General features: G+C 40.5%; 1 protein-coding gene across 1 annotated transcript; it reads right to left on the minus strand.

Moving 5' to 3' along the window:
• Window positions 1-922: 922 nt before the first annotated feature.
• nxph2a (neurexophilin 2a) lies at window positions 923-20997 on the minus strand. Its single transcript, XM_085789281.1, has 3 exons — window positions 20420-20997; window positions 20112-20261; window positions 923-3862 (listed from the first exon to the last, which is right to left on the minus strand). The coding sequence occupies exons 2-3, from the start codon at window positions 20154-20156 to the stop codon at window positions 3119-3121; spliced, it is 789 nt and encodes a 262-aa protein (XP_085645407.1). The 5' UTR covers window positions 20157-20261; window positions 20420-20997; the 3' UTR covers window positions 923-3118.
• Window positions 20998-22360: the final 1363 nt, after the last annotated feature.

Below are 22360 nucleotides of genomic sequence, written 5' to 3' on the forward strand. Positions count from 1 at the left end.
CTGCTTTAGGACGCCTCTTCAACCCTCTATCTGCCTCCGCTTTCGCTCTCTCCAACCAACCGTAACGCCTGAAAGTGGAAATGCCTGCAGTTGCACACTCAAAATTAAAAATTTGTTCTGTAATTTGGATCGTTAAACAAGCGATGAACAATGACACTGGGTCAAGAGTTTAGATGCTTGAATATGAATATGGGCTTGTTAATATGACAAGGTCTGTTTCGTGAGGCTGTAGCAGAGAGCAGTGTCCTGACTTACGTAAAGAAGTAACAGGTTGAGACAAAAGAAATGCTGCATCCCTGGAGGTATTCTGTGATGGATTGGATGTTTTTAACTACTACTTATTTTTCTATTCCTTCAAGTGTATAATCCTTTGTTCCCCAGGGTGTAAAATTGCCATTGTCAGTTCGTGAGGAGTACATACAGTATCAGCTGTGGCTGGAGAGAGCATGTGTGGACTTTTGCTAATTTTTTGCTTTACATTTCTAATGAATTTTCCCTTTGTGATTGTTGTTCTTAAGCAACAAAACCTGATAATTAATATTGCCACTTGAAAACCAGGGGGGAAAGGTATGTTAACATTCCTCTTAGTTTTTCAAGGGTGAGGATGTGTGCAGCAGGAGAGGCTGGTGTGACTTGATGCCTAAGGAGTAGGTGCCTCACCCTGATCAGATAAGAGTAATGGAAGCGAATGAAAAGACCCCTGTCCCTGATGGCCACAGCAAAATGGATGTGCTCCCTGAGGTGTACCTCTGGTATCATCCACGCCTGTGGACACAGATTTATTGCCCATTAAAAAGCTACACTGAAATGTACCTCTTAAAATGGTGTGTTTATCCTGTTGAGAAGTCGTTGTCGGAATGAAATGAGACAACCGCGAGCGCCGACAGACTAGAGCTGACTCAGTGTGACAATATGCTGTGAACCAAGTTCAAATAAGGTTTAATGCCATAAAAACCTAAATTGATCTTTACAATTTCATTTTAACAAAAGTAACCCCCTATGAAATCAAATATTCCAAAATGAACATTTGTACTTACACTATACACACATCTGTGCTCTTATTCATATTTTACAGGGGAAACCGTTAAAACAAGATTAAGCTAGCAAGAAATCAAAATAGGTACAATCTGCAAGGATTACAAAAAATGGAAATCAAGGCAATCTCTAACTAGAAGCAATAAATATGACATCTATCTACATGATACCTCTGAACAAACACCAAAAATAAGGACCAGTATACTCATTGATATATTTCTCTGGGGGAAAAAAAGAGAATAAATTGACATCTTTTACTGTGAAGCCATAATTAAACACGTTTAGTTTTAGAGTTACACGATAATACACTGCATTTTCACAAAGGAGTAGAACTAAAACATCAACATAGATCAACTTGGATTTCAGTATTTCCTTATCATACACCGCTCCATGTGCGTTAATGTGACAGGGTCATTTACAGCAGATGAGGAAAGACATGAGATACAGCGAACAAAGAAACTGCCATGGGATCAGTCAGTAGCACATGCCCTGGCCCTAAATCCCTTGGATATGTGCTAACAACGCAGCGTATGGTATTTAATGTGTTGACCGTTTTAAACAACACCTTTTTGAAAATGTTTTTTTTTTTTTTTTTTTTTGAATGCTAAGTCAAAACACATGACACCGTTTATTATGAGCCTGGATGTTTTCCACTTTTACACAAAAAGTTGTTTGGTTTAAGCCTGCTGCACAACTGGGAAATGTCTCACATTTTCAAATTTAGTAGTCCCTCTTCTCATTAAAATTCCAGATGGATTCTGTACTTTTACCTTCTCTCTTTTTTTCTTTTTCTTTTGCGTTTGGTTCCTCCACTCTTGGTCTTAGGTAAATGAAATTTCCCAGGCTAATTAAAGCCTATTAAAGACAGGTAATGTCAGGGCTTGTGGCAGGACCATGACAAAGTGCTGATAATTGTCTGCCAGACTCACTAAATCCACCTGTCCTGCAATTATCGCCCCTACCCCCCGACCCCCACCTTTTCTGACACATTAATCCACTGCGGGTGTTGCACGGCAGGCTGATGCCTCAAAGTGCATCCTGCAAACACAGATGTTGGATCTCAGGCTAGTTTAGCGTACACATGCCTTATGATGATTGTAGCAGAAAACCAATACATTTTAAGGAACAAACAAGGCAGCAGCCAGGTTACACATGGATGGATACCTACATATGTATGTGTTATAATTTATGATCATGCTGTCTGGTTGCTTTTGGATTAGATTTCTTTGATCAATTTATTTTGAGTTGGGCACTTACAAATAGGTTCAATGAATCAATCCACTTTATTTCAGTCCCTACAAGAGACAGATAACAGATAAAAGATAGGTTGTAAGGGCATGTTAATTATTCAGAGCTACTTGAAAAAATAACCATTAATCACACTAATCTGAAATAATGGAGACTGTCCCGCCTGTGTTCTGTTAACAGGTACAAATGGATCATAGCTCCACTTTGAAGACAATGAACAGACCACTTTGACTAATCAGTCAAAACGTAGAGACATTTCAAATAGAGAATATCTAATTTTATGCCCTGTTGAATAATAATTCAAATGTCTTGGTATTGTAATTATTAACATAATTCAAAGTCTTGTCATATTTCTTCCCATAACTGACTGTTTAAATGAGGTGAGGAAATTGTTTGATAATGCTAGCATCATTGCAGCACTGGCAGAGAAGGCTGCTATATACTTCCAACTGAGAGGCTGCTCGCCTATGGTCTAGCCTCGAAGAAAACATCTGGACGACATGCTAATTATTCCTGTGGTTTACAGAGAACATGTGCTGCTGTGATATGAAGGAGTCACTCAGGGTTGGTAGCTAGCTCTGAATCCCAAGTCAACCCCTAAAGCCCAGTCCCTGGACACCTAACTATCTGAAGTGCTAGAGCTGTGTACTTGTGCAGTACATACAAAAGTTTTAGAATAATGTGCAGAATCCCTCCTGTGTGTGTCCCATTTTAAGTTACACCTCATGCAACGTGACTCAGGTATTTAGGTATTTCGGGACAAGGAGCTTAGAAGTTGACATTTACATTATTTGAGGACAAAACAAAAGGCCGATGCATACTAACAGCCGCTAGGTCATCCTGTGGAGGAGTAGGGTGTGTCACTATGGTAGTTGTAGTCGGGGCAAACCTTCTGTACCAGTTTATAGTCTACACTGTAAAAGGCTATATAGATGCATATGACTTTAAAGGGTTTCGAGCACAGCCAGGACACGTGGCTCTGCGTCTGCTCGTGATAGCACACCTTGGACGGGTCAAAGCCGCACAGGGCAGTCTTCTTGTTGCGGTCCGTCTTCTCATACTCAATGCGACAGTTGAATGATTTGGTGTCTTTGGTCTCCAGCGTGGACTGCTGGGCGATCTCAAACTCCACCACCTTGGAGGGCGGCACCAGGCTGACTGAAACGTTCCCCATGCCCGTGGAGTTGTGGCGGAAGTAAACACTAAAAGTGCCATTCCCGTGGTCCACAATCTTCCCTGTGATCAGCAGGTTGAGTTTGACAGTCTTAATGTTGGAGTGGAAATCCCCCCACCCGAACATCTTTTTGAACTTGCCAGTCTTGACGATAGGCCTGCGTTTAGTTCTGGCCTGTGCACCCTGAACATCTGTCTGGTTAGATAACCAGTCCCAAAAGTCCTCCATGTTCTGCAAATATGTTATTTCCCTCATGTTGCTCTTGAACCCGGGGGAGCCCCTGGCAAACAAACGCAGGGGGTTGAGCATCCGTGGACTGGCCCCCGAGGGAGAAATCTTCTGTTCATTACTGTCTCCCCACTCAATGAGCTCTGTGGCCCCTCCATGCACCTTCCTGCATGTGACCTTCAGAGGAAACAGAGCACAGGTAGACAGAAAAATTACATTAAATGATACATCAGAATTTAGTCTTTGCACTTAAAAACAGTTTATTAGATATTTTCAAATGTTCCACAGTTGCACAGACTGTGTATCTGTGTACCGACTTTAATGCTTGTTATGTTTCCATGTTGCACAGAAAGCGTCTGAAAAGGTCAGCGTAGTTTACACAGGCAGTAATACCTTTCACTGACAATAGCACCAGTTGTCTAATAACTGAAAATATTAAAGCTTTACTTTACAAAATGTTCTTCAAGAACATGCTGCACTTCAGTCAGATTGCTGAAGAAAATTCACAGTCTTTGAATTTGATGTTTTATTAAAAATACATGGAGTTCAGGGCAAATCTTTTACACAATAAAATTGATAAAAGAATCAAGTTGTCTTTCTGTACTTTACGCACCTTAGAAAAAGTAGTGTCAATAAAATTCATAACCCACAAGTGAGAATTTTCTTTTATATATACTGTCTGTTAGTGAGACCAAAGTCTACTAAGCTAACATTGGATGGGATATGACACTGACTGATTATTCACTTCATTCAGAAACTATTTAAGCAATTGAGAATAAATAGCTGCTATCAAGGCCTACAAGAGAAAAGAAATGTAACATTGGTTCGCCCAACAACAAAAAAATATTAAGATGGGTTATGTTGTCATTGGATATTTCTTTAGGAGAATCAGAAAACAGTTATGGTTGGCTTTGTCCAGAGTTAAAAAACAAAACAAAAAAACATTGCCCTTCTCTAATGCTCACGTCACACGTGTTTATTTGAACATAGCCAGGTTAGAATTGTTGCAGTCACTTTGTTTAAAGCTGTGTCACTCATCGTGACTCAACTTAAACCATTTTCCATTAAAAGTCGACACGCTATAGCCACTCTTGAACGTATGTATTTAAATGTTGTTGTTTTTGGGGGGCTTTTTGCCTTTATTTGATAGCTCACAGTAGAGATAGACAGGAAAGGGGGAGGCAGAGAGAGGGGGAATGACACGCAGGAAAAGGCTGTCCGACACGGGATTCGAACCGGGGCCACCTACGGTGAGGACTGTAGCCTCTACATGGGGCGGCCGGTTTACCCACTGCGCCACGCACCTCCCCATGTATTTAAATGTTTAGTGTCTTTTAAGCCCATGTGGGCTGGGCACAAAATAAAATGTGCATGACACATCAAATCAATCAATCAATCAATCAATCAATCAATCAATCAATCAATCAATCAATCAAAGCAGTAGACATGCTACTGTACCATGTGGGCCTACCAAAGGCCCTTTTGCTTTAAACATTGGTGAATAATCCTTTGTTTATTTGATGTGTAAATATGATTTTGTGTGTGGTGGTCTGGTGGATGAGGATGATTGCAGGCCTGTGCAGTATAGTGAATAGCACTAAGTAGACATCTAAGTAGACTTGGTTGAAGACAGAGTAACTTAAGTTGAAGCAATATTGCATTTATGGCCCTTAACTGTTTGTAGTTGCAGTTCTGGTTGTTATCTGCTCCCAGTGTCAAATGTGACAGTGTAAACATATTTATTGTAATTAAATTGCATTTCTATAATTTAGTTGCTTCTTAAAACTAGTAACAGCAGAGAACGTGTCAGACACTGAAGTATAAGGGAAGATTCATGGATGCACAGCTAAACTCCCACAGAGCTCTAATTTGCATAAAGCTACTAATATTTTAGGACAACTTGTCAGATTACATGACAATGAAAATCCCCTGAACTAAACACGTGAGCTGGTCCCAGATCAGTAATACTATTCTCATAAAGTCTATATGCTTATGAACTTTAGCTTATAGTGGTCCCCAACAATAAAATCGGCTTTGACAGTGGTGTGGTAAAGTATGTGCTAAGTGCTAATCCAGAGGCAGCAATGAACTATGATCCCTGCTTGTGCCTCAAAGCCTTTTAGCTTCAGGAGCGATTCCTGGTCCACTTCAGATAAAGCTTTAATAATTCACGGCAATAAGCTTAGCTAGTTTTATTAGTAATTAGTAGTGCCGGCTTTCCCCAGGCCCGGTTGTAGGGATCACTGAGAGAAGCAGATGTTGAAAGCACCGAGCAGCGGCTGTTTGAATTCTTACTGAGCTGCTGTGCACTTCTTCCAGACTAATTATAATTTTGCTGTAAGCTTAACTGAGGCACATGTATACAAAGCTAACAAACTACGCCTGTCTGCCACAGTTTGTTTTTTTGTTACACTCTCACTTAAAAACCTTAGAGACTGTCTTTACTACGACACTGTCCGATACAGTAACACCTTAATGTAGCAGGCGGAATCGAATGGTTATCTGGATATGTAATGTGGAATCAATGCGGTTCCCACGGACAGTGAGCCCGGCTGATCTATTAGCCCTCACAACGCTTAAACAAGACAGTCGCTCCCTGTAAACACGGATGAATGAGGCGACAGAGTAATAATGTCCCTCTGTGTAGCTCATCACGTCCACAGTCATTTAATCAGCCAGTTCCAGTGTCAGTATTCCCCAACGATACTGGCACTTAGTAATACCTTGTGCTCAGCTGTTAATTTGATTAGACTATTACAACATCACAATAACGGGTGATGCTCAACATAAAATCTGTGGGACTGAGGGCTCCTAACAGGAATATTCCTGTACTGCTGTGAACTCGTCTTACAGCCCGAGCTGTTATATCCATTTCACATTGGGTGTCACACTGCGCGGCTTCGGAGGTGAAACTGAATTTTGTCTTTCAGCAGTGTAAATCTCAGGTGAGCTTTGTATAGGGTGATTATAATGGAAATGAGAGAGGAGTTTAAGTATGATGAGCAACTGGGGAAATTGCTGTGACAACAAGGGGATCAGCAGAGGGCTATCTAATACTTAAATGCCCCAAGAGAGATGAAGAACTGGGAACTTGAAAGCTCGCGCTGACACGCAGGCTTTGGTTTCTTTCTTTCTGGCTGTCTCCCTGCACACATGTAGCGCCTACACACACAAGCACACTTCCTTCATTTAGGCGGAAGTGGTGTCTCTTAAAAACAGACTGAAGGAATCCGAGTTTTTATATAACAAGACGCTTTGAAAAAAAAAGAAAAAAAAGAGGCAAGGTCTGATGAAGGAGAATCTACAAAAGCTTAATTAAGATTTCTTAATCGGTGCTGCTGTGCTAGAGGCATTTCAGGGCCACTTGAAACAAGACATTATTATGATAATAACTGCCGACTTATGGAGCTGAAAACACCAGACCTCATTTCAGCAGCAAAAGAGAAAGTGCAGCGGATATGTCTGTGTGGTTTCGCTTCTTCCTTTTCCTGTAAGTCCTGAACCAAAACACAGAGGTGCGCACGAACCCCCCACCCCCCCAGCAGAGATGTTGCAGTTATATTCCCCAGCAGTCAGTGGTAGATGTGCTTTATAAAAGAGTGTGTTTAGTGACACAGCGGTGAATTTTAATGATACATCTACCAGTATGAACAAAATATATTTCCAGTCCTACTGTCTAAAACATACTGTATTTTTTCTTTGACATAGCCTACCATACAGATTTCTCTCACTGACTATATCACATTATAAACACTTCATACTTTATATTATAGTCACAATATTCAATAATCATTATCAAACTGTAAACCTCTCTGACATCAGGGGCAATGGGTTATTTGATTTATTAGCAAAATAATATGTCTTTTGTGTAATTAAAGTTGGAGTTATGATCTTAGACCTGAGGTTATATTCTGTTTCTCAAATACGTTGTCTGAGTGTAAATATTGTGGACTGTAGGCCCGATAAGGGATTCTCAACTTAAGTTCTATCTATCATCATATTTTTTTACTTATCAGTTGTTTAATGCAAGCAGACCCACCGGTTTAATTTGAAATATTAAATTGATTTGCACAAAAAGAAAAAGGGGAAAAATAAATCTTGATTCATAAATAGCTACACTTTGGCCCAGTATTAATGTTGGTAATATCAGATCAGGCAACATTTACTGATCTATACCATACGAGAGCAGGGTCAATATGATCTGCGAGTTTCAGCTTATCACATATTTAGCTGTGTGAGCCCATATGTCATCCTATAGTCAGTAATAAAAAATGCAAAATCTATGTCTAGAATCATTTAGAAACAGTGTCAGTGTCAGAAAAGTTCATCAATGAATCATAAAATAATCAAATTTAAAAGGCTCCTATGACTAATTCCTGTTTGTTTTTTTTAAAAGGCCAATATATTATTGTCAAATATTTGTATCAATATTATCCTCCAAATAAATGTGCCTACGCTGTTTATCATGACTTTGCATATTATGTATGGCTGTTTAATCACCTCAGGGCATATGATCTATTTTAATGATTTCTAAGGAGAAAAATATTCAATACAACCTCAGATGAAAACAGACTTTCAAAAAACTGCTACATTTTATTTTCTTAACTTCTAAAAAAGAAAATTGAACAGTGTTGGGGCATTCTTCTACTTCTTCAATACGCAGGACTTCATTATCTTATTAGATCTTCATTGACTCTTCAGACCTTGTCAGGCAGGTGATGAAATGTCATAAGGCATCATCACCTGATTAATTATCAGACTCTTCAAACTTTGTGATAACTCAACCACCGGTGAGCTCTGAAAATGAAGCTAAGTGAAGCTTAAAAGGCAAGGCAAGACAAAAAGCAAAAGAGAATATAAAAACATATCAGAATGCTTCCAGCTTGTCATTAAGAAGTACACACGTGAGTGAGGAGATCAATACAAGATCTGGAAGAACAAGAAGAGATGGAGATAAAATTGCACATCAGCTGGGCAGAAAGAGAAACCTCCATTTGACCGTAAAAAGGTGCTGCAGGAAGGTTTTGCGCTGATGCACAAACAGGGTCTACATTCCATCGCAGAGAAATGTTACCTGTTATCTCATCACAAACATCAAACCAGAGGCAATTTGTGAACAAAGATTATATTAATGATAAACACTTCGCCAACTGATAGAGTTGGAAATACTGTGGGTCGGACACATTGTGAGGAAAGACAATAAATAGGACAACAACCCAAAGCAAACCTGAAAATCCACCATCAACTACTTCAAGAAACAGAGGCTGAAGCTTCTGGAAGGGGCCGTCTGATTTGAACATTGCTGAAAATCTGTTGGTGGATCTTAACCCATGCTGTGAGAGCAAAGAAGCATAAAAATATCTCAGAATTTGAAGTGATCTGCAGGAAGAGCGGGTGGAAATTCCTAAATCAAGAATAGAGAGAAGAGAGACTCATCTGCTACAAAAAAGCATTTGCAAGCTGCGATATCTGCTCGAGGGCATTACCAAGTACTGACTCAGTAGGGTGCCCAGACTTTTGCAGATGCCATACTTTTTTATTTCTTAAGTTCATGAAATAAAAAGTAACAGAGCATTAACATTTGAAAATGTCTATTTTGATATCAGCTTTCTGAGGGGTTTGTATTTACTTCTTCTCACTTAAAAAAATCAACAAAATGTCGTACGCGCACTGACATTTGCACACAAGTGTGGATGTCAACGCAGGGAAAACTTGAGTGTTTGGAAAGTTCATCCTCTACAACATCATTTAATTGCAGGCGCTTCTCTGTCTGCACCTGACAGGCAGTTACTTTGTATATCACACTTGAGGCACAGCTGGATAAATTACCTTTACATCTTTTTTCACAAGCAATTATTCCTCTAGATCTATATGGCACTTTCTTTTACATGTGTCAAAAGTAAATTCACCGCCAAATATAACTCTGCCTGTAGACCTTGGTTGTGCGAGTAACTGCAAATTATTGTTACTGCAGAAGGGCTCCCTTTACTTTTTAAGTGTTTTCACAAACTACCTTGAACAAAACCTCTTAATTTTGCATGAATCATCTAACTAAATGCTTATTAAAAATATGTGGTCTGCATCTTTCTCCTTTACTCTATTCTTCCAAGGGCATGTTTGTATTGCTTGTGTATTTCTATGTCCACTTTGTGCATATGTAAATCTGACTGCATGTGCGATTTTTACAAGTTTCATAACTATTAATGCCACTGGTATAGTAAATTCATATTCATCTGTGTGGCACACACTGTATATTTAATTTAATGGCACATAAATCAATACTAAACAGAGGTTTTAGTGGAACTTAAATAGTGACAGTGGCCTGAGCAGCATGAGTCACGATGAATCAGCCTCAACATTCATTTGTAATGAGCATTATGGAGCTGGCTGTCTGCTTGTCCCGTGGGTAGACATATCTTTTAGAGGCCTGACATAAAGGTAATTGCCACAGTGACCAGAACTAGCCTCTAGAAAGTTATTAAGAAGACAGTGACATCTGGCTTCCGGATCATCTGAAGAGATGCAGTGAAAATGCATTTGCAGTGAGCAGCCGGCAAGATTGTGCTCGGCCATGATGGGCTCTGGGCCGCGGGCAGGGCAACGGTACTGTTTTGATGGTGACTTGTGAAGCAGCCGCCCCCCCCTCCCGCCCCCCCATGACCTGAGATCTGCGTACTCATTCTTTCTGTCTCTTTTCTGGTTCTGCGTGAGTCGTCTTCATCACCAAGTTTCTTGTATGTGAGCTGAAATGATCAGCTCTTCCGTAGTTTTTTTTTTTTCCCCAGCACATAAGGTTGGTATATGCGTCTGGGGAGAATTGGTTTCAGGCATCTTTCTCACAATAAACAAAATGGGCAATTAACCTGCTCATCAGTGCAAGCAGAGCAGTTCCAATGATGCACTCCACTGTTCTTCATGGATTTATCTGTGCAAATTGACCTCACTTTGGTGGTGCAATTCATTTCTCTGCTAATTTTCTGTGTCTGAAGCTTCATTAACTTGATGCGCTTCCACGTAGTAAAAATCTGGACGTCCCACGGAAATTACACCGGCTTCACCGCTGCCTTCCCCGGCATCACTGCAACACAACACCTGCCATATTAGAGCTGCTCAGCCGGCGCTGCGAGCATTAGACCACAGATTGTTGCAGAGCTGGATTGACTGCAGCTTCTTGCTTTCAAGTATCTAACATGACAAGCCGCTCCACTCACATTAAAACCATTCTCAGGCTGCAATCCCCTGCCCCACGTCCTTCCCCAGCCATCCACCTGATGTTACAGGGCATATCATTTGTAATGATTCACACCCAGAGCCGGTTCCAGGAGAGAAGGCCCTGGAGGCGCATAGCCAGCACAGAGCGAGAGTCTACACGCTGCTGAAGAATAGATTGGTGCTGTGATCGCTGGAACAGCTTCACGCTCCAGAGCCATCACTTTTAATCAGAGGCTGTCCAGGGAAACACATGGCAGGCACTTCAGCACTGTGGTGGATCGCAACAGCAAATCCACACCAGGGGCACCTTACCAATCACGCAAGGCTATGGTTAGGGTGTGTGTGTGTGCGCATATAGCATATCTACTCCCCTTTAGTATAATCCTTTAGGCCATTACCCCATGACCTCGGTGTGAATGAGACAGACTACTGCGTCTAATATCTTAACACACATACTTCTTAACTAACACCCCATATGAAATTTGAGGCTTAATTCATACATACAGAGTAATTCAGGTGAATGTTAAGAGCAGTGGTAATCTAGATGATCATTGCGCTTGGTATTCCTTTTTATGGTGTATTATATGAAATACAATTTCTTCATGAGGTTGTGTGGTGGTAATGCCAACCTCCAAAGGCCTAAAAGCTCCAGTCACCACCTTTCTAAACTGACATTAGCAAACTCTGACTGAGTGTTGATAGAGACAGGAGTGGGGATGACACGCTTCAGAAAATGGAATGCTGATGATTTCATTAGTATAATCCCAGTAGCATCACCAGTTCTCTATCTCCACAGTGCATTGCCACATCAACTTTGGGTGTTTGAGTACGCGCTGAATAATAATTGTGCAAATTTGGTCTCCTGCTTCACATTGAAAATGCACTGAAAACTGTGCCCAAAATGATTTCACGGGAAGACAAAAGCACTGCAAAGATCATGAAACAATATTCTGCTGCACCTGGTGAGTGTTTTTCTTTTTCATGTTCCCCAATGATGAGCGTTGCGTTCTCCTACAGAGCCGCAACAGCATAGGCGTCCAGCCACTTTGGAGACATAACCTAAACCTTCACGCTCCTTGAGCTGTGTAATGTTTAATACTGTCGGATGCAACACACGAATGAAATGGGCATACGGAAATGTGTTGCGTAAATTAAAAACAGGAACTCCAGTTTTCACTCTAAATTCCCCTAGTTAGTTTTGGTGTGTTGCTTAAGAATAATTAATACACAGTGCAACTTAGTTGTCAGCACAAGGACATTTTTTAAAAGCAGAAAATTGTTGTTTTCTTTCAGCAATATTGGCTGTTAATGAGTTTTATATGAACTGACTGAAGTATTCATCTTACAGTTGTGTCCCTAAACAAGATGCTGTACCTCTACCACTTGTAGTGCTGTTGATCTGCCCTGACCTCTGACCTCTGACCTCTGGAGATACACTGAGAGAGCTCCATCTATACTCCTCCCTCTATGTAGAATTTTAAATGCCAACTACTTGTGTTCCACTCAAGTCTTGTTTGATTCTCACACAAACAAATGTGGTCATCTTGAGCACTTTTACGTTTTTCTAGTCGACTAGCTCTTAATGTATTAAACTAAGACGAACCTGTTTCTGTGACAAAATATTATCTCATTGCTTATGATGTCACTCGAGGCTGCTCGCATACCATGATTAGCATAAATTATAGCACATAACATATCCCTCCTGTGGCTAGCATAAATCATATGATGTGAGTCATTAGTCATGTTTCTACTGTCAGAGCTTTTTCTGTTATTTCTCAATCACATAAGCTCCTGTACTCCTGTGCTCCTAACAACTGACACTGACTGAAACAATGGCTCACATCACCTCTTTTGGACTTTGATTGACTTTTTATTTTTGTTGGTGTTTGTCTAGGTCTTCCTATGGAGAATTTAGTGACATTAAAGCATTTCCCCACAGGAAATAATACACTGAACTGTGCAAATTACAGTGTGTCTCTGCTGCTGCTGCTGTGTGGAAGCTATGAACACCACATTACAGAAACGTGCCTCAGTGTTTCCTAATAAATAGAATAATTACAGGAAATTATAGCGCAGTTATCTCCGACCTCATTGACACACTTTGTCTCCTGTTAGAGCAATCAAGAGCTCTCAAACTATCTATATTTCTAACTATTTATCTAACCATGTAGCAGTCCTTTCATACCTAGTACCACAGCAAATAGTCACCTACAACGTAATCTGTAATTTTTATGTTGAACAAGAAAATATCAGTGATTTTGTAAAATGTTGACTATAGAGATCTGTTGGACATATTTCCATCAGCGCAGAGCAGGTGTGAAATGTTATCTTTCAGGAAAACCACTTCATCTCTCATTAAACCAACTACAACTTACATGGAACTGTGTTGGAAGCAGATGCAGCAAACCAGTGTCATTATCACACTACACGACGCTGCTGTTTTTGTATTATTACTTCAGCATTAAAGCCAGATTGCACCTATTCACTGTCAGGCAGTGGAAAGTGACAGGTTATTGTAGCAGACTACTTCTTCAAACAGTAATTGCTTTTGTGTGTTTTATCATGGTAGTCTTCAAAAAGGAATCAAAACAGATTTTTGTTTCCTTTATCTGGGGAAGACGGATATCAAAATAAGACTTTTTTTTATTAAAGCTGCTGATAGTTGTGCTGTTCAACTGCAGCATCTTTTACATTTACTTCTAAATGGGGCCATTCATACACTCCCAAGGTATTTACCCCGTAGTTTACTTATCAGGACAGATGAAGCCTGTAAAACACCATCAAGCCTAAGGGACTCTAATACTGTCAGCTTATTACTGAGCAGTAATGAAGTTACAAACAAGACACATCCAAATCCTTTAATTAAACTAAAGCAACTATTACACATAGAACATACTTTTAAGTTGCTGCAGCAGAACTGATCCTCTCAGTTGTTGTTTCTTTTTTTTACTGTAATGTATTACTGGAGAACTATTATTGATACATGAACATGTCAGTAGCATGTCAGTCCTAATCAAGAGGGAGCTTATTAACTGTCACTTATACTGTATGTGCTATTAGTCAGTGGCTATGCATCACATTTTTATAATTTCAGTTTTTATTATATCTTTGATTATACTTTTTAAAATATATTTTTAATATAGGTTTTGTATGTAATAATGTAAACTTAATTGCAATGCTATTTGCATCTTTTTTTGCAGAGGAGGGCCACAATATCTATTTAAGAGTTAGAAATTATAGGCTGTGATAGACCTGTAAATGAAGGATTCATTCCCGCACATCAGTAACTCTGAAAAAGAAAAAAATAATTAAATCAATCACAAGTTGTGGGGAAAAAAACATTGTGATAATTTATTTTTGATCCAAATCTTTTCATTGCAGGGAATTTCATAAAATCTGACTTGTTAACCTACAGTAGTCACAATTTAAAAGTCTGTCTCCAGACATTTTGCAAATTATCTGCAGGAGATGACTGACATTTTTCACCTACATCGCTGGCAAGGCCATGAGGTGAAAGTGGGAAGTTGGTGAGCATGGCTCGGTGTGGGAAATTTAAATGCAGTGATGATGTCAGGTGTTCAGTAAGTGTTAACAAAGATCCCACCAGGAGAGAGGAAGCAGAGCGGGTGGAGGCTCTGGGACGAGAGCCTCCAGGTAATCTGGATACTTGTGTTATCGCAGCACCTGCCAAATGTGACAGCAGCAAAGCCCCTAACACTTCACTTTTAGGCAGGCGTTACCTTTCAACGCATCATCAGTTTCATAATCCCCTTACATGGTCAAAGCGCCATCTCTTGTGCTGGCTCCTGACACCTGCAGCGCACCTCCGTATGGCTGATAGCAGGGATTCAGGAGGATAATACCACAAAGCGTGTTGGACTCAGTGTAATTATCATTCTCATGACTAATTTCAAACACCTTCTACTTTGTTCAACAATAGTATATGTGCATGTAAAACTCCTCAGATAATACTTGAAGAGGAATGGCATGTTGTTCTTAAATTAATACTTTATGTTACCCGGTTCGAGTTCATTCCTGGAACACGTCATCTAAATCTGTCTCTCAAAAAAAAAAAATTATATTGACAACCTTTTGTCAATTTTATGTTTTCGCTTCCACAAATTCATGCTGCAAACGATACAAGTGTTTTATTCAGAAATGCTTTTTGCTTGATTTGCTCAAACACACGTCCACTGAATTTGACAGAGCAAATGTTTCTGTTCTGTGAGCAGATTGCGCCACGACTGATTTCACAGAAACAGCTCCCTTTGAAGAAGAAACAAGAGTTGGGAAGACGTTGCTTCCTTTTTCTCTGAGTAGCTCTGAAGACAGGTACTTCACAAGAAATACACAAAGACAGAGCGGAGCTGACAATGCTTTGTTAGGGCTGAAAATGACAAGCTGAAAAGAGAGGCCTCAAAGCACAGAGCCAGAGGAGGAAATGCAAAACTGAGAATAATCAGAAGGGAGATTTATTGTACTTATTCTAAAGCTGTCACACCTTGCCTTTTACAGGAAAGCAACAGCGTTTTAATTAAAGAGGTCAATCATTCTCCTGCTCTCTGACATGTGGTGTGATTGCCTTTTCCAAGAACCAACCAGGTGGTAATTAAGAACTTCATGTGTCAGAGTGTTTGGAAAATATGAAACTGTTCAAAGGCTGAAACTTTGCTGCGGCGCCCGCTTGAGTGGTGGTTTTGTGTGATTACGGAGCTTATTATGAGTTTGGTAGTTCAAACACAAATGGAGAGCTCACAGGTCTGAAAGCAACAAGACAGCTATTGCAATACTTGATTGAATAAAAGACGACGTGACACCAAAATTCCTGTGGCGATATTCTATCATCTGCATGCAATTTAGACAAAATACCTGCCAATATACGATACGATGCCTGCATTGTATTTTGTTGCAGCAGAGCAGTAAAGAGCACTGCAGGCAGTAAAAGAGCTGCTAAACATCGAGGCTGTGCATCAGAGAGTGCCGGATGTTTCTGACCCTGCAGAGCAGTAATGACAACGCTATAAGGTAGCCGAGCCTCCAGATCTAACAGCGCCTCGGGCTGCACATTGCCCATAAAAATTCATAGCTGTGGACCAAGATCAGGAGACTCAACATCATATTAAACATAATGTTCCCTGCACCACAGCCACCAGAGTGGGTGCGACGTCTTCTGAGAGAGCTGCTCAGCTCTCCACTCCATTCTCAACAGTTCACATCACAAGAGGAGCTTGAGGAAAGTAATCGCGCTGTTCATAACTGCTCGACTTTAATCTTTAATGGTCCATCCAGCTGCCAGATTAGGGTTGTTGTCAATGCAAAGGGCAATGGTGTCACACCCATCAATCATTAGGAGCTTCTTTCTCTTCATTTCGGGACCTTTATCATGGATTTTTTTGCCAGTACGTACAAAATTATGATCGATGATTAGAAAAGTAACAGGTTCCAGGGCTCAATACAGTCAACACCACCTGTAGTAGCTGCAAGCTACAATTGAGGGATTTAACTCAAAGAAACAACAACCTTTCCTTCAGAGGTCTGAGACAACACACAGGCGGAGGACTTCAAATGCCACAGACAGTATTGTTTATGAGGGATTATCCAGTCAAGCCTTCTGGCTAGAAAGATTGTGACCCCAATACGAGAACAGATACACATCAGCACCATGTAAGCTCCAAAATGATTCCTGGAAGGCAGCACATGCATACAAGGCCCCTTCGCTCTGTCAATCCATGTTTAATCACTTCCACAGAAAATTTCTACTGGTCTGCCTGACATTTTCTCTCATATTTTTCTCCCTCCCCACCCAATTTCTCTGGTGGGCTTTTGAAGACTTAAGTTCCACACTTTTTTCCCCCCTCTCTTTCTTACAAGGCAAATCCTGGGCGAGGTTGATGTGAAGACCAGGCAGAGCAGGGATGTGAAGAATATAAACACAATTTTTTTTTATTGTCCAGAGGAAAAGGGAGGGTGCAGGGGGTTGGGCGGTGGGGTCTGTAAAAGAGACGAGGACCTTATCACAGCCCAGCAGCTCTGTAATTCGCCGCCATGATAAAGTGGCAGCGCGGAAAACCTTACAAGGCTGGCACAATCCAAAGACGGATTAGGTTTTTCTGACATAAGCTTCCTGAAAAACTAATCAATCAGCCCATGCAGTATTATCAGAAGCGTGAGATTAAAGCGCTGCTCCTAATCCCCCCACTGTACATTTTATTACACTTCCCAGTGTTAGTTGCCTTTAAATACACAATAAATAAATAATAAAACCAAACCTAATTGAGCATGGGGAAGGGGAAAAGGGTTAAAGAGCCCTTAGAGAGGGAATTTATGTAGAATTTGTGTTTTGTTATGAAGACAGGGATAAAACTGTTGTCCTTGCCAGAGCTCTTTTTGACTTTGAATAGAGCCTCACTGTCTCACTTCAGCACTGCAGAGGAAAAAATGTAAGTGGAGAAGAAGAAAAAAAAATCCTCTGGTAGAATTTTACAACAATATTAGCTGCGAAAAATGAGCTTATTCAAATTCACATCCCAACTCTCCTGTTCTAAGCATTTCCCCCCCGATGGACGAAGAGATAAACGATGAAGGAAGTAGATGTTAATAAATAAATAAATAACTTTTGAAATTAATGCCAAATCCTTTGAGGAATGACTTGTAATCCCTTAAATCAGTGCACATCAAAGTTGCAGAGATGAACTCCGAGCTTGTAGCGGATCCCGAGGACAAGACACGTTGAGCTTACTCGAAACCAGCTAAGCTTTGTCTCTTTAATGCGTCACACCCTTCTGTCAGGATGCCTGCTCCCTCCCTGCACAGTCCGACCCTGGACGGCGTTTTACAGTAACAGGGAAGGTAGCTATACTTTTAATACAGAACCTCTAGGCATGGGCCACGTAGATGTTTTGTCATGGCATAGTATTACCAAAGAGCTCTTACCCCCCCGACAATAAGATACAAAGGTGTAATAGACTTTGTCATCGTCTTCTCACACTTAATCCCAACCAGCATTGAAAAAACCCACTTTCACTGCATGCAATCTGTGGAGCAGAAGCAGGGCAGGACAGGCAGAGAGCAGGGCTCTCAAGTCATATACATTGTTCTGCTGTCATTGCACGGAGGATAACTGCAGCAGATGTCATGAGGAAGAATGGATTCTCCCAGGATGGCTTTGACCCTCTTATTTGTCCCTGGGGTATGGCACAGATGCTGGGGCTGAGGTTACGTTTTCCCTCATTTGATTCATGCTCAGAGTGTCTTCTCTATGAGTGTGTGTGAAAACACAAGACGGAAAATGTGTTTGTTTGTTTTTTTTATTCTTATTTCGGAAGGTTGTCCCAGACACTGAACCTCAGATTAAAATAAGAAATCAGCGACTGTCCTGCTGGTTCAGTTGTCTGAGGTGGATCCTGTGACGCCATATGATGCCCCAAGTTGAAATCTGGCCTTGCAACTCTGTCCCATCCTAAAGAATTCCTCCAGTGACATACTATGAAAAGAACAAAAATTGTTCGGATCTCAAGGAGTTTTGGTGCACCTATTTCATGCTTTCACTAAGCGTCAGCCTGGTATTTAATAAGCATTCTTTAGACCAGGTAAAGTGGAGGAATATTGATAAGAGCCAGTATGTCCCCAGTCAGACAGTGGTTGGTCTGCTGGGAAGGGAGCCACTGAGGCATATGAAGAGAGCCTCTCCTGGGAGGCAGCCTGTCCCTCTCTCTCTCTGGAGGCGAAGCTCCCAATGGGCATAAGGCTGATTACAACAGCAGCCGGAGCAGACAGCAGTTTGCCGCTTCATCTGCACAGTTCAAGGCTATCTTTAAAGAAGCCCTCCTAGAGGACAGCACAGATGTGAAGAACCTCTTCAGTCACATGGCATTTTCTGTTCAGGTCTGATCACGGCACGAGCCCGTAAAGCAAGGATGATCATAATAAAACTCCCACTGTTTTCAACCAGAGGACAACACGAGCAGCTGCTGGAAAGAAAAAAAAAGACCTAAAACTTCATATTTCTCTAAAGCCCATGATCTTTCTTTGAAGAGCTTATTCCTGCAATAAAAACAGAATTAGACTGCAAAAAGATTATGTCCAAAAGCTTAAGACAATCAGTCTCTGGTGAATACTAAATAATTTCTTGTGTATTCACGGAGACTTATGATTTCATCACATTGTATAAGTTATCAAGGAAGAAGAGTGCAGGCCTTGAAAACCTGTGAGTGTAATTTTCACCTATTATTCTCAGTTGACAAATTATTTATACTTTTCAAATTTTATTACTGCAACAGCACTTATTTTGGGTTCCACACAAAGGTTTGTAAATGATTGAAAGCTAAATAAATTTCAATGGTCCTTAATTACAAATACACCTGAATAAAGGAGGAGGTGTGGTGCTGGTCTTGTTGAGACACAAGTAGTGGATGCAAAACACTAGTACCAAATATTAAAAAGATTGAAAAAAAATGCTGCACAGTGGAAATAAAGTGTAAACTCCACAAGCTTCCACATCAGTCAATACCGCTTCATGTTCAGTGAAGGCGATTGATGTAACCACATTAACTCAACTTCTCCATTAAGATGCACCGCAGGAATCTTAATTAAAGACCACAATGATGCTCGTTAACTAAGAATGTATGCAAATGTGTTTTACATTATACAAATATGCCTTTTTATATATATCTGATTGAGAACGCTGAATGCTCTGTGATAAATCACTTAAAAGCCAAATAGGAATTATAAGTTAATTAAGTTACTAAGAAAATTAACAGCACATTGTATAATAAATAAATAAATAAATGGTGGTTCTTGGCAAAAGTAGAACCTGCTGTGGAAAAAAATACTGGACTGATGTTATGAATATTTATTTTCTTTTTCTTTTTTTTTTTTTTTAAATATCCTCTAGCAAATTAAACACATGAGATTAATGGAGATACTGAAGAAAGCTCTGTTTTAGAAATAATAAACTGCATTTGACTGAACAGACTGCAGGTTCACAATGAAAGCAAGCTCACCCCCTGTAAAACTGAGACATAGCACTAACAAATTTACTGCTGATGACTGCGTCCACTCAAATTAAATGGCATGAATTTCTTTCTATTGTCCTTTTGTTGTGGTGTGGTGAGTGATTTATCTGCTATTGCATGAAAAAAAAACTCTGCGTAACCTCTTTAGACACTCTTGTCCATGTTTTTATCAACTGGCATTCAGTCATCTCAAAGCTCACCTGGTGCAGGAGGAAAAGAAACAGGAACGTTTGCAGAGCACTCATCTTCAGTGACTTCTCGACTTATTCAAGATGAGCGGCGCTTACACCCTCTCTGGAAGATTTGGGGAGAGGCAGACGCACATGCCGCAGAAACATCGCTGTGATCACCTGCGAGAAAGATTCACGATGTTAAATCACCACAGTTTCTGAAAACGTGGTTAATTTTGAAAAGGCCCACACACACACACCCGAAAGAAATGGGACATTTGAATCTGAGAAAATGATGAACTTTTGTTTCTTACCGTTTCGTTTCGGAAAGGCACTACCTCATTTAGATGAGTGAGGAGACTGGAATGAGCATTGTTCAATCCACTTTCGGCAAAGAGTCCTAAAATCCTCTCACAACGCCTCCGCCTCTCAGGATGTTGAGTGAATTTTCCCTGAGCAGCTGGGACTCTTGGATTTCTCTACAAACAAGGTTCAGCGGCTCAGTTGAAACAACACTCCACTAAGTTGAGAATCAAACCAAAGCGAGATAAAAAACTGTGGGCTTTATTTTCCCCGCTACTCACTCCGGAGCAATGTTTTTTTTTTTTTCTTTTTTTAATAAGATGTCGATGCACGCGGCAAAGTGCAGCCAAGTGAGCCTGTATCCCAGTGACAGGACTGCAGCCGGTCAGACAGCTGTCCGCGCGCTGTGCGCTCTCCTCAGCTCTACTTCAGTGCGCAAAATCCTTCGCTGCGCGTCTGAAGACTCCAAGGTCGGCGCGCATCCGTGCAGAGTCAGCGCCAAAGATCTACCTCTGAAGTCTTACTCTCTCCATCTTGGAGACAACTAAGAGCCTTGATGTCACTGTTATCAGGTTTTGTTCACCAACACGTCCACATGTTTAACCCTTTAGAGGTTTCGTTACGTGTACAAATAGTTAACACTGTGTTTTCATAGGTGCTGTGAGTGGGTGAGCGGGTCTAAGAGAAATGTGACCATGGCTGCTCTGCACTTTGTGACTTGTTCTTAAAGGTGTGTGCAATATATACAAAACTTTAAAACAACACTTTATATTATTCCACTCTATGCGGTAATGCCCCCCAGCTTGCAACTACAGCCCTGTTAGGAGAGTTGTTTGATTCATAGTAGAAGCACCATGGTGAGTAATATTAATTCATCTGGGAAAGTGGCTGACACAGCAGTCCTGACCACACAGTGCAGGCTGCGGAGAGGTCAAGCGCTGACTATGTCTGTGCTTAAGGCAACAGGATTTTTCTACTGTAGACGAGACTACTTGTTTAGGGATCCACGTGACTCTGGCACCATCATGTGGCAACAGTCAAGAATCTCACCAAACAGGGAAGACTTGATACAAACACTCAATACACAAGATCAAATGTAGCTGTGCATTCAAATAGACTGTGCAATTGTATTTAAAAGAAAAACGTGTCACATTAAACAGTTTAAGGCCGCTCTGAAAATGATTTTAGTCAGATGGGGCCTTCTCATACGAATGACCGAAGCTCATGGTGCATTACAGGCTGTGAAACACTAGAACAAATAGTGTCTGAGTAAACAGATTTTCTTTTCTATGAAAATAAATACTTGCAGTGCTTACTAACTGGATACACATTCAGTGTCCTTATAACTGTTTTCTATAGTGCGTTATAAATTAACAGTAAGCAAATTTTACTCTCACAAAACTTGTCTCATTTAGTCATATAAATGTGTTATATGACAAATATGTGCAACAATGGGCCCTTACTGAAGATATAGAAATACAAATAAAAGCAAAGAGTGACTCTTTTCTGTGCCCGCATTTGTTCAGACATGTTTAAGCCACAAGGGAGAATGTGCATGCTGCTTGCTTAGTGCACAGACATATTTATCAACCTATTTCCCCACCCAGCATAAAGCAACCACGCCATCTGTAAACAGAAAACACTAAAGCCTTTTATTTTGCAGAAACACATATTTGGATTGTTAAGCTTACAGTTGACACCATGCTGTAACACCCACTGCCCTGAACTCTAAACACTGATACTGGGCTGCCTGTGACTTTACGCATGAGCTGGATATCAGCCAGCAGGGGTTAAACACTTCTGTAAAGAGTCATGTGATGCAATTACATGATAACATTGTGTAACTGATTAATACACACAGGCTGCTGCTATCTAATAAAGACAAATGAAGAAAAAAAGAACAGGTCAGTTTCTATTGATCCACTCACCTTATCAAATCACCAAGACAATAAAACAGAAATTCAGGACTCTGTCTT

Source organism: Trachurus japonicus, chromosome 10 (genome assembly GCF_045865225.1).
Source record: "Trachurus japonicus isolate A0001 chromosome 10, Traja_1.0".
Taxonomy (NCBI): domain Eukaryota; kingdom Metazoa; phylum Chordata; class Actinopteri; order Carangiformes; family Carangidae; genus Trachurus; species Trachurus japonicus.